At 39.3% G+C, this 12,284-nt stretch overlaps 2 protein-coding genes and 1 long non-coding RNA gene across 6 annotated transcripts; 1 reads left to right on the forward strand and 2 right to left on the reverse strand.

Annotated features, from left to right (window-relative positions):
- Positions 1 to 852: 852 nt before the first annotated feature.
- Positions 853 to 3,557, reverse strand: LOC117623074 (O-fucosyltransferase 36). The gene is made up of 3 exons (XM_034353924.1): positions 2,093 to 3,557; positions 1,409 to 1,658; positions 853 to 1,289 (listed from the first exon to the last, which is right to left on the reverse strand). Exons 1-3 carry the CDS (start codon positions 3,394 to 3,396, stop codon positions 1,113 to 1,115), a joined length of 1,731 nt encoding a protein of 576 aa, XP_034209815.1. The 5' UTR covers positions 3,397 to 3,557; the 3' UTR covers positions 853 to 1,112.
- An 822-nt stretch (positions 3,558 to 4,379) lies between these two features.
- LOC117623211 lies at positions 4,380 to 5,051 on the forward strand. The gene is made up of 2 exons (XR_004585094.1): positions 4,380 to 4,588; positions 4,716 to 5,051. It is a non-coding gene; the product is annotated as an uncharacterized LOC117623211 (long non-coding RNA).
- Positions 5,052 to 5,522: 471 nt separating this feature from the next.
- Positions 5,523 to 10,217, reverse strand: LOC117623324. 4 transcript variants are annotated; one of them, XM_034354262.1, is made up of 7 exons: positions 9,937 to 10,217; positions 9,018 to 9,431; positions 8,874 to 8,926; positions 8,162 to 8,199; positions 7,629 to 7,947; positions 6,889 to 7,190; positions 5,523 to 6,645 (listed from the first exon to the last, which is right to left on the reverse strand). In XM_034354262.1, the coding sequence occupies exons 1-7, from the start codon at positions 9,947 to 9,949 to the stop codon at positions 5,844 to 5,846; spliced, it is 1,941 nt and encodes a 646-aa protein (XP_034210153.1). In that variant the 5' UTR covers positions 9,950 to 10,217; the 3' UTR covers positions 5,523 to 5,843. The 4 variants fall into 4 exon arrangements, with proteins under 4 accessions (XP_034210153.1, XP_034210150.1, XP_034210151.1 ...); XM_034354259.1 differs by having other exon boundaries at positions 7,614 to 7,947; positions 9,018 to 9,434; positions 9,937 to 10,209; XM_034354260.1 differs by having other exon boundaries at positions 7,614 to 7,947; positions 9,937 to 10,208.
- Positions 10,218 to 12,284: the final 2,067 nt, after the last annotated feature.

Here is a 12,284-nt window from a genome sequence, read left to right on the forward strand (position 1 = left end):
CTGGGATTTAGTTATTTGGCCCATTGCCGTCCACTTACTTGAAACTTGATCCTATCCACTAGATGAGAAAATGGTTTAGTCGGAAGGTTATTATTAATCCACATGTTTTAATATGCAAGCTTTTTATTTTTAACATCAATCGATCGATAAAGCTATATAATTGTCCTTTTAATACGGATCCATTGGTAACACTATGTAATTGTCGTGCAAAACCTTTCTTTTAAAATGAATGAATTAGTAACACTACTGAACCATCGTGCTACACCTTTTTTATTTCTCTACTTTGCTTTTACTAGGCTTGGTGAGTGATGTTTTCCTTTCAAATTTGACAGCTGATTCTGATTCTGATTCTAATTCCGGTGTTTTAATTTTGTTTTATCTCAAGTTGATACTTTCATTCTTCTTTGGGGCACTAATCACAGCTTAGTAAATAATAATGACTTAAACTTGTACGTTAATCCTGACCTCTTAAAAGTAATTTTCAGCATCAGGAGGACGAACCAAAACTCAACCAGGCCAAATTGGTGAGTGTGGTGTACCTGTTAAACTTTACAGAAATGTCAACATTAGAACAAAAAGCATATCTTTGAATTGCCAAAATGGCAAGCAGATGGTGCATGCCTTTTCTTAAATATTAGTGATTGAAACGCAAGCATCTTGCGTAAACATCGAATAAATGGTGCTGTTTATCGTAGGCATGATCCAATCCGATAAAATTCTGAAAAATATAGAAACCTTTAGCAATTGATCATGGAAGCTTCTCTTTTCAGCACCAAAAGTCTTGTGTTTGGTGCTTAATAAGACCAACAAGTCAATACTCCATACTCTATATGATCCATCTTATTGGAAAAATGCCAAAGAGAACTCATATATATACTCTAGGAATGACACCATCAGCATCACATCTAGTCATTTTATCATTAAGCAAAAAAAGAAAAGGAAAAAACAGATACGCAAAACAAATCTCATTTTCGAAATGCAGACGCTATCATACACTAATATACATGTCAATAAATTTCGGGGTAAACCTACCACTAGTTAGAAGGGCATACAACAGGGGCAGGTTCAACCACAAAGAATAACAATGACCGAATATTGAACATACTATTTCTTCATTCATTCTCCGCTATGAAGTTTGGGTCTTCACCTTGGCAGAGGTACTCATCACACAACGAAGCTGATCCCCAATCCTTTCGGAGCCTCAAGATATCCTCTGTGAAAGTGGATCCAGATGCTCCAATGAAGACACTCGACATGGCACATATCGTCTTATCCAGCATAGCTTCTACCTACAAGCATAACGAAGGCATATAATTACACGGATATCATGCAACAACTTTGATGTTCTGTCTACTAACCAACACACCCTAATGCGGTCATAGAATGTTAAAATGGTAGCACAATCTACCTGACTGTCCCCCTCAATTCCATGTCTGTATAACAAAGCATCCCATTTTTCGGCTGAATTTCGTGCAGGTCGTTTAACAAGTGGCACAGCTTTTCCATTCACCACAACTAGTGATTGCAGCAAACCAGTTTCACTCTCAGCCGCATCGGTTGAAAGATATACGACTGGTGCATTGGCCCTTTCAGCCACCCGAGTTATGCAATCCGCAGCTTGGGGAATGGGGTAAAAGCAACTTCGCTGTTTATTATTGCTGTAAGATAAGCAAACATTTTAGAAGTTCTGTAAGATAGATGCAAATTGAAAATGCTAATAGCATACACAATGCCAGAAGACCCACAATCTAATTTGTAAAAAGCACAGCATAGTTGGAGCATATATTGATGCTTTGACATCACACTCTAAATTATCCAGTGACAACCAAAGCCATAATAGATCAATTGTTCCAACATGAAGTCAGGTAAGTAGTGCTGCTACCCAATGTTTCTGCATTTTTTGTTCCCTTGAAATCACAAATTTAGGGTTGGGAGCTTGTTGCTCTGTGCCTTTACAAATGTGCTCTAACTCTATCTATATTCTGTCGTAAAGAACAATCAAGTGCAATAGCTAAACATACTTTGAAATTAAGTAAGAAAACCCAAATAGCAAAGTAATAAACAGGGCAATGCAAGGCAAGAAAAAGTGTACCAGAACTTCAAAAACCCATGTCGCCGAAAATGAAGAGCTATGAAGTTCTTGCCAAGGAATGTCTGAATGAAACGCTGGGCAGTAAGCATTATAAGCCGGCTTGGTTCAATTAGAGTCTTGCATTTGTGCGCAAGAGGACCACGAGGCTGCATCACCCAGTCTTGCTCTAAATCCGCAAAGAAGACATCCCCAATAGCAATAACATCATCAGAAGTCGAAAATTTCGACTGAACATCTTGCACAGTCCTTTTGCTCGGCTTCTTCGCATCTTCAACCCAAGCAGGCTCAGGCTTACTCAACGAAACCCCGAACCCCTTCAACTTCTTAAGATGCTCCTCATCCACATAACAAGGTGTAGGATGCGAAAAATAGCATATAAACTTATCAACGTGAACGTGGTTCTTCTTCGCCTCGGCCAGTTCCTCGAACGTAACCACAACCTTTCTTCCCAAGCACTTGTTAATGTGCTCAATGTCCAATACCCTACTGTACTGGTAATCCACTTTGGCACTGGGAATCACCAGAACCCGGTTCAGCAATGCCGCGAAGAACATGTGCTTCTCCAAGCAGATCAAATGGTTCGACATTTGGCCCGAAACACAAATGGCGAAAAGGTACTTACTTGCATTGGGCTTCCACTCAATTGTTCTTCTTTGTGCGAATTTCTGGTCCAAAATCCCACACCGATCGCCGAGACTCGGGTTTTCGAAATCCCCGAAATCCCGAAAATCCGATTCCGTGGAGTTTCCGGAGCGGTGGGGCGATAAGAGGACTTGCTGGATGTCTTTGTTGATTGAAATCTGACGAAGGACGGCGGATTTGAAATCCTCGAGGAGTGGGATTTGGGGGGAATTGGATTGATTGGAAGTAGAGTTGGGATTGGGGAGTGTTTGGTTCCAGAGATTGAAGAGACCAAGCTGCTGCTGTTTGAGCAAGTAGAGAGCGCGAAGCTCGGATTCGCGGAGCTTATCGGAGACGGAACCGAAGGGAGAGGCCGAGACGCTGGTGGAGAAGAGGAGGGCTTTGATGTCGGTGGTGAAGAAGAGGATGAGGACGAATAGAGGGAGGAAGATGGCGAAGAGGACAAACGATCGCTTGTTGAAGAGGTCGTTTAGCTTGAGGGAGGTGAAACGACGTCGTAATTGCTGATGGTGGCGGTGGTTGCTGTCGTCGATATCGTCGTCGGCGATGTGGAAGGTGGTGGTGGTGGATCGAGGGGTCGGGAGCTTCCTGTCGTTTTGTTCGATTAGGTTTTGGCGATCGTCGTCGTCGTCCGAGGAGGACGACGAAGTTGGCCTCTCCATTTTTCTGGGTTATTTGGATTCTGCCTTTTCAGTTGAGCCCAATTTGGAAATGTTGGTGTCAGGCTGAAGAAGTAGCAGTTGGAAAAAGTGCTTTCTTGTTTTAGCTTCTGCTGTTGTCTGTCTGAGACTCTGAGGGAGGGAGGGAGGGAGAGAGAGAGAGAGAGAGAGAGAGAGAGAGAGAGAGGAGATGAGAGAAGGATTTTGGTGGAGTGAATGAAATGCAGGGAAGACCAATCAGGAAGGAATGTCGACAGAGCTGCTGTCAATGGAGGTGTCGGTAGTTGAAAATGACAACCTACCAGCCCACCATGCATGGTTGTTGGTTTGGTCTGGTTTTGGTCTCGCAGCCCATTCAACAAGCCCAACGATTTAAGGGAGACAGACAAAATAAAGGTTTGTTGGAGCCACTCATCGAAGGTTTTTTTTTCAAGTTTATCATATGATTGGCATAGTACCGAGTTATATTTTCTTATTGGAAAATCTCTCAAATTCGACTCACGTAAACACGAAGATATATTTATGGTAATGTTCAAACACACACATTATTATGGTGTTATAGTAATTTGAATTTGAAAACACTAATGTATAAGTTAATATTCTTTTTTACTAAACTAGACCGATTGGCATTGTAATTCTAATCAAAAGTCTTGTGTTTCATTTTCCGTTTTATATATTTCTATATTGCCTTGTATAGAAAAATCATAATATAATATCTAGTGGAGGGATTAGGAAGCGTGATAAACACATTATAATCACATGATTCTAGTAGGAGTAAGAAGCGTGATAAATATCGGTCACATCATTTCTAGTGGGATCAGGAAAGGAAATATGATATCTCTAGCATTTTCTTTACTTTTAGAAAACAGAGTGACATGACACATGTCATTGAGAAGACACGTGGCAGTCCATACAGACGACATGAGTTAGAAGACTTCATGTCTCTCATGAACCATCATATTTGGCATTTCTTAGAATTATATTGTCAGTCTCTCAGCTTGTACCAAAAACAGACAAGGAAAATTGGCGAAGGAAAAGGCAACAGGGCTGATAGAAAATGCAGGGAAGACTACTTGTAGTTAGAAATTTGGCAATAAAGAAGCCAGAGCTGCTGTGGCGTCTTATGACAACAATCAAATCTCCCAACCGGGCTGCTGTTCACGGACACAGGCCGCCTATCCCTCGCGTCGTCGACGTAAAGCTATATATTTTGTTTCCTTTTTGTTTCAATTCATGCATTTTCTATCGCAGGAAAGAAGCTCTGAATGTTTTGGCAGCCTCCAATCTTTGATCTTTCATGGGGTTTCTTTGTGTTTCTGTAGGAGGAGGAAGTGGAGAAAGTGATAGAGAAAGGGAAAGAGGAGAAAGAGAAGAAGAGGCAAGAGGTGGAGAAGGTTGTGGACTCTCAACTCAAGGGCTCTGATATTGACACCTGTCCTCCTGAAAGTGCTACTTAGTTTACCATCAGAATCATGTTCATTGAGTCATGTTGTATGTTGAATGTTGTATGGATCTAAAGCTGTAATTTAATGATGCTAAAGAACTTCTTGTCAAAATGATTTCAACACTGTTACAAATAAGGCCAAGATAAGTGCATGTGCATGTTTTGCTTCACAACATAAGCCATTCACAGTTTGGTAAAAGGAGGAGAAATTATCGTATGGTATTAGAGTACGGCCACGTGGTCATGTGTTATAATATCGTTTCATATCGTATCATAGATTAAGTTATATTGCGTGACCGGTCATGTGTTATAATGTCGTATCATGTGTTATAATATCGTTTCATATCGTATCATAGATTAAGTTATATTGCGTGACCGGTCATGTGTTATAATGTCGTATCATGTACGGTCATGTGGTCATGTGTTATAATATCGTATCATATCTTATCATAGATTAAGTTATATTGCGTGACCGGTCATGCGTTACAATGTCGTATCATATCATATTATAGATGACCGGTCACAATATCGTATCATATTGTATTATAGATTAAGTTGTATTATAGATGACCAGTATCATATCGTATTATAGATTAAGTTGTATTATAGATGACCAGTCACAATATCGTATCATAGATTAAGTTATATTGCGTGAACGTATTAAAATGCACCATATTACAGACAGTTTAGTAAAAATGTATAAATTTAATCTACATTCAATATCAAATAAGATTACAGATGCAATTCTTTGTTGGTACCGGGACAATGTAGATGGGAGGCCAAAGAAACTCTTAACTCTATTATCAGCATCATATATAACAATCATGGTCGACAAATAAGTATGAACTCTATGTGAGAACAACAATAGCCACCTTGACAAATGACGAGAGCTGTTGTTGTTTGGTAGACGCAGATGTGATCAAGACATGCCTCATAGAGCCCTAAAGTTGAGATTCTTGAGGAACAAAAGTTACACCACAGTTTGTGGGTGTTGCCTATACCTGCACTACGCTTCCTCTCCTACTTCAACGAGCCTCCCCCGAACCCACTTTTTAGTTGCAGTAGCCGATTTAGAAGGCGTTTCTCCTTCTTGGGATTGAACTTTTGTCCCATTGAGTTGAAGCTCCATGTTGTTTTCACTGTTCCCATTTGGTGCTAACTGGTCATGATCCGATTGCTTTATTAGATCCGAAAAATTAAATGGAGGCAAACCATAGCCACTGGGGCTCATTGGGGGAAGGTCCTCTTCACTTTTTAGCATATCCTGCAATGGGGGAAGGTCCTCTTCACCATTTAGCATGTCCTCCAAGGTGAACTTGCCAAAGCCAGAGTCCTCGTCCTTACTTGATGATAAGGTTTTGGTGCCATTTACCTTTACATCCCCCAATTCACCCGGACCGGCAATCACAGTACATGGTTCCTTCTCACCGTTAATCGCTTCGTTTGATCCAAATAAAGGGTCTTCATTTGATGCAAGTAAAGGGTCTTCATGTGATGCAAATAACGGGTCTTCATTCTCTTGGGAAGAAAATGTTTGGGTGCCATTTACCCTTCGATTCTCAGCTTCAGTCAGACCCCCAATCCCAGTATATGTTTCCTTCTCATCCTGACTAATCACTTGATTTGATGCAACTAAAGAATCTTCATTCTCATGGGAAGATATCTGTGCTGTCTCAATAGATTCAATAAATTGAATTGCCTCAGCTATAAGCTGTCGGGTTTCAATGAGAGAAGCTCGAGCGACGGGGCTCTTTCTTGCAGCAACCTCAAGGGCCATGGCTGCCTTCTCAGCTTCAGCAATCAATAACCTGCAGAATGTAACAACAGAAATTAAACGGCAATCAAAACAAGGAGAGATAAGCTGCTTTTTACAAGTTCACAACATTCTGCAAAAGTGAGGAGTCCAGGCGTAAATATTACTGGCTAAGGCACCAGGTCATCTAGACAGCAAGAAATGGCTTGTTCTCAATGACCTGATTTTGCAGGCTAGTGATTTCCATTTTATTAGCTCATAGAATTTTCAAACCAATCAGTACACCAGATAAGCTTACCTAGCTCTTTCTATGGCTTCAGTTTTTTTGGTTTCAGCAGCTGCTCTTTGTGCTCTGATATTTTTTATCATCTCCATCTTAGAACTTGTCAGAGGATCCTTAAACATGGGTTCTTTACTTCTCCTCAACCTCAGTCGTTGATTTTGGATTTTAATGTCACCTTCCTCGCTAACTTTTTTCTTTGCAGGGCTCCTTCTTGTGGACTGTGTAGTACTACTTGGCTTCTTCCTTGGCTTTCTTTCAGCTCCATATGATGAGTCGTAATATTTAGCCAAGGCAGAGCAAACACGATCCCGATAATCCTGATATAGAAATACAATTTAAAGAAATCAAGGTTCAGGCCCCTGCTATTATAGTACTAAACATGTATTAACAAAGATCATCTACGCACTTATGTATACCATGAATAGCATTAAAACTGACTCTCTTGATGGGAGTGGAAAATTCAGTTGAGTAACCTAAACTAGAGTCACCACAATTAATCTTTGACTCCCAATTATGACAAGGGAACCAAGGGGTGACAGCGAGAAAGAGGTGCTTGTAGGATGCAGGTGTAGCAAAGAAGATATGAACCAAATCGTTTTTGGAATTGACAAGAGTCCGAAATACAATTGGAAAGGAAGCTTGTAATGGAATGTTCTTGAAAGAAGTTAGATGGCGATAAAACTTTATTGGAACCAAAGAGGACAATGCAATTGATACCGATAAGACCTCTCCAAGATTACCATATTTGTACTTACAGGATCATTCCATTTTGCAGAGATTGCTTGTGAAATCTTCCTCCTTTGCTCGAGAGACTTGGGTGCTCTCTTGCTTCCTTTTGGCCTACGCATTATCTTCCTTTGTTCAACACTCTCTAAATACTCCTCTTTAAGCTGTTCATCGAAGATCTTGTAGGAATCCCATTGCAGTTCCTCCTCGCCGTCATAGCCTTGTCTAGAGGCCGCAGCAATTAAGTTCTGCCATTCAAAGCAGCAATTTTCCTGCAATGATAGCTTCTCACGCCGCCTTTGCCACCCAATTCGCACTCCAAGCCCAATTTTAACTCTTGTCTCGTTACTATATGATCAATAAAAGAAAAGATGTTTGTAATGGATACAAGGAAAAGTAACGGAAACTTAAAATCTCAGTCTTCTAGTTGAAAATGTAGAAGACTGAAAAAGAAGCCAACTTATGAATAAAGTTGGGACTCTTAAATGCTAGAAATTGGATGACAAAGATGGTAGTGGTAAACAGTACTTAGTCTTTATAAACAGAACAAAGCAATACCCACCTTTGAGCATGTCCAAGGTTCACCAACTTCATTTTGACCTGCATAGCCAAATATTGTCAGTAGAGTAAACAACTTTGAAGTTTTTCAAATGAGATTATGTCCCTCAGATTGGCTACAAATTTACTAGTATGTGCATCAAATTAGGTACCAGGACCAGCATTAGCAAGTGATCGTTCAACCAACAAGACAATTAGTATCTGCATGGGACAACTAAGTAACCTGGCCATTTTAAAAGCAGAAGAGCTGCAAGATGTTTACATACTCAGGAAAGAGTTATCAGATTTAACTACTTGACAGTATTATGAGATGCCATCATCCATAAAATAGTAAGATCAGCAGTAAATCGAGAAGAATTAGGAAGAAGCTAAAGAGATGCGCCTTAGCCATAGATTGTGTGAAAATTCAATGACCTATATATGCAAATAGCTAATGTTTCCTTGGAACCAACTAGACTGGGAAAGATTTTTGCATATATTGTCTTAATCAACTTTGTAGCTATATTGCACTGGCTGAATCGTATAAAGACAAGTGACCTCTGTACATCTCTCAATATACTAAGTAGATCATCTAAGTTCATACGCCAAATAAGTTTTATCAGAGAGTGAATTCCAAAGTTTGGAATGTAGCTCTAGCTGCTCTAATATAAATTTTATTCCAAAGGTATTAAAGATCATTCTAAGAGAACATATAAATTATTCTTACATGACATCACCTTAGGATTCTGCATTGCAAGCCTTGTTCTCTCTCTGATCAGCTGAAGGGTTTCTGCAATATTTGTACTAATAATTAGAGTATGGTAATCAAAAGAAATATAGAAAATTAACACAAAAGGCAGATTGGATGAGCATATCATTACCAGGACTGTGCTTCCTGCCTTTGTTCCATGGCGTGTTCCCTTTATTTGCTTTAGAAATCCTCAATCGCCTTAACCTCTCCCTCTCATCCAATTCTGCGGAATCTTCACTTGAAGATTCGGGTTCAACTGTCCAGGGACTTGAATCCATGCCGAGCTGTGAATTGTTGTAACCCATGTGTGCATCCTCATTCTGAACTGAACTTTTGGATTCAAGAGTAGCAACTGCCTTTGGGATGTTGATGTGCCCCAAGTTGAAGTTCAACTTTTTAGGTATGTGAGAAGATTTCCAAGCAGAGGACAGTTTCTTGTCACTTCCAAAGGTGAATGAACTTGAAATTACTTTACCATGAAGAGGGGTTTGAGCCCTCAGTGTACCCAGATGATTTTGGAAGGCAGGCTGAGCAACAGCAATCTCTGCTAACAAATACAGGAATATAACAGATACCCTCAATTGCTCAACAAATATCAGCCAGAGGTCTTTCTTTGTATAAAAATCAGACCTTTGACAATTGAACAATTTACACACACAATCCAAATTCTTTAACAAAGGGTAGTTGAGCAATTCTTGAAACTAACATCCAAACATATCAGGCAAGAATCTTTGCATAAAAATCAATCCTTTGACAATTGAACATTTACACACACACACACACACACACACACACACACACACACAGATAAAATGTCTCTTGCCAAACAGTCCGAATTATTTAACAAAGGGTTTTTAGGCAGTTCATTCAAGTAACATCACAAGTTACTACAGCACGTGCCTTGGAAATGCATTCAGTGACATGGGGAAGTCATTTTTCACCACACATTGATTAAGTTATAAGGAGCTCACTCAATTCAACACAATGGGTTTCTAAAACTATAAGCAAACATATAAAAATAAGCAAAGAAAGAGAGTGAATTTGAGTACCAAGTGAAGGCATGGGAGCTCATTCAGCCAATTCCAAACTCAACAACAGCTCAGTAGAAACAGAGAGCACACGCAGCATTTCAGGACGTTTCACTCAACGAGAAAACCAGAGAGCAAAAGAAGAAAACTCAGAGGTGTGGATTGAGGTTATGGGTATTGGGAAGGAGAGACAGAGACTCTGTAACTGCGAGAGCCACACAGAGAGGCACACAAAGATGTCTGATACTAGTTGCAGGAGATGGATAACGAATGAGCTCAAAATCAACCGCAGCCCATTTGATATTTGCGGCGCTACTTGTGTGGATTGTTGGCCTTCGCTTCTGATATTTTTGTGTGGGCTTGTAGTTTGTAGCCGTTTTGTATCCAAAAGTGGGCTTGTAGTTCTAGCCCATTTGATTGACTGAATTACTTGAGTCCTATCCTATTTTTGATCAGCATGGAATTAGATTGTTGTACAGAAAAAAAAAACAAAACAAAACAAACAAAAATTGGGGTGTGTGACCGCAACACCATGTGGCATGCAAATGCGGTATTACTAACTAATCTACTCAAGTTATAATTGGCCATGGGCGAAGAGAGCTTTGGAGTCTAGTATTAACAAATGTACATATGTTATAATTTAAGTAAATTAATAACACCACATCGGCATGTTGCATGGTATATCAGATACAATCAATAATTTTTCGAAGCGCGAGTCCAATTTAAGGCTCTAAAATCTTAGAACATAGACCGAAGGTGCAAAGGCAACATCAACCATTATTGTAAAACTTCTAGAGATGAATGAAAGGTTTTGAGATTGTTCTATCATACCTGTTTATCTTTGACTAGTCCTACTACTCCACCAAGATTCTTTGCAACTTGAATTTGATCTCCTATTGGGAAAATTTAGCATCACATGAATGTTTAAGCAACAAATCACATGTTTGAACAGCATACAACACAAGGATCATTTAGGATTATTGCATGTGTATTGTATTATAAGCGTGGTGAAACAAAGACTTCAAATGTTTGAATGGTTGGTTGGTTGGTTGGCCGCCGTCACGGGCTCCTCACTTTGGTAAACCCAAGTTTTCTTTCAACAAATTGAGCTTTTTTTTCTTTTCTTCCCACGGATGCATTTTGGATTTTAGTCATATGTTTTCTTATGCTTCAATTCGAGGACTAAGTTGTAATTAACTTTCTGATGGCTACATATTCATTTTGAGGATAAACAGACAGATGCTATCCACCTCCAAAGAATTATTGACCATCTAACTTATTTCTAACGCAGCCTCTCCTTCTGGAACTGGAACAATTCAATCCTCCTCTCTATCCCTCTACCCAAAAAAGTCAAAAGAAAACTTCAACATTCTTGAGCACAAATGCCATTCCAAACTTCCCCTCAAAAGCAACAGCAAAGAAAGTTAAAAGATTAACCATGCTGGGTGGCTCCTTATTTGCCAGTATTCATAACAGATTTATAGCTTAAGTCGTTAAGAGTATTTATCCTTACACTTGAAGTCATGTGTCCGATTCTTCCACTCCTCGTATGTATAAAGTTCCTACAACATTACTCAATTAGTACCTCAATTCTCCCACTGTGTCAAGACTCAAAAGCTGTACAACTTTTGAGCTCCATATCTCTGATTCTTTTTCTCTAACAAGACACATAAGCCAACAATGAGATCTGGTTGCTGCATGGGGAAAACAAAATGGCATCTCTATCTTTAAAGCATAGGGTGGCAGAACTACAACTGGATTTACAATATACAAAAGCCAAAAAGAAAAAGTTGTACACTTTTTTGTAAAACGATTTTCACATGCCTGATCCTGAAAATTTTATCCAAATAGTGTTTTCGTATTTGAGGCTTCTTCTTATTTGCTAGCAATAGCTCATGAAATTTCATCCGTAGGGTCCTCAAGCTTTCAAATAAAGCCTTGCGGCCCGGTGACATGCTGGCATGGCAGTAGAAGCTATGGCTATATATTCCTCACTCAGTATTCTTTTAGGTACTTTGTTAACAGACAAAGTTATCAATCTGGTACTCATTTCTGTGTGTGTTTCTGCTTTAATGGCATGAATGGCTATAATTAATGAGCAAGAAAAATCATTTCAAAATCAATCATTATGTCCAAGTATATTAATTAATTTCTCACGGAAGTGATGATCATTATTGTATTCCAAATGAAAATTAAAGCCCAAAATTATGGCAAATGGTACGAGCTAGAGTTTAGGGCTTCCATTTTCATTTTGGTCACATAGGAAATAGCATCATTGATTATTTTTTCGGTGGCAAGAGATTGTGCTTATGTATAAAATTACTTCATTTTGAGGTTTAGAGGCTTTTTTATTTTTTAATTTCGAGTTT

Source organism: Prunus dulcis, chromosome 3 (genome assembly GCF_902201215.1).
Source record: "Prunus dulcis chromosome 3, ALMONDv2, whole genome shotgun sequence".
In the NCBI taxonomy this organism is placed as follows: domain Eukaryota; kingdom Viridiplantae; phylum Streptophyta; class Magnoliopsida; order Rosales; family Rosaceae; genus Prunus; species Prunus dulcis.

What these genes read in the sequence shown, in the direction of transcription:
- LOC117623074 (XM_034353924.1), bottom strand. Translation starts at nt 3,396, where the DNA reads ATGGAGAGGCCAACTTCGTCGTCCTCCTCGGACGACGACGACGATCGC. An exon ending in CATGGGTTTTTGAAGTTCTG is followed by an intron (nt 1,659 to 2,092) that starts GTACACTTTTTC and finishes CTTATCTTACAG; the next exon opens with CAATAATAAACAGCGAAGTT. An exon ending in GAATTGAGGGGGACAGTCAG is followed by an intron (nt 1,290 to 1,408) that starts GTAGATTGTGCT and finishes TTATGCTTGTAG; the next exon opens with GTAGAAGCTATGCTGGATAA.
- LOC117623324 (XM_034354259.1), bottom strand. An exon ending in AGGCAGGAAGCACAGTCCTG is followed by an intron (nt 8,927 to 9,017) that starts GTAATGATATGC and finishes CAAATATTGCAG; the next exon opens with AAACCCTTCAGCTGATCAGA. An exon ending in GAAGCCATAGAAAGAGCTAG is followed by an intron (nt 6,646 to 6,888) that starts GTAAGCTTATCT and finishes TACATTCTGCAG; the next exon opens with GTTATTGATTGCTGAAGCTG.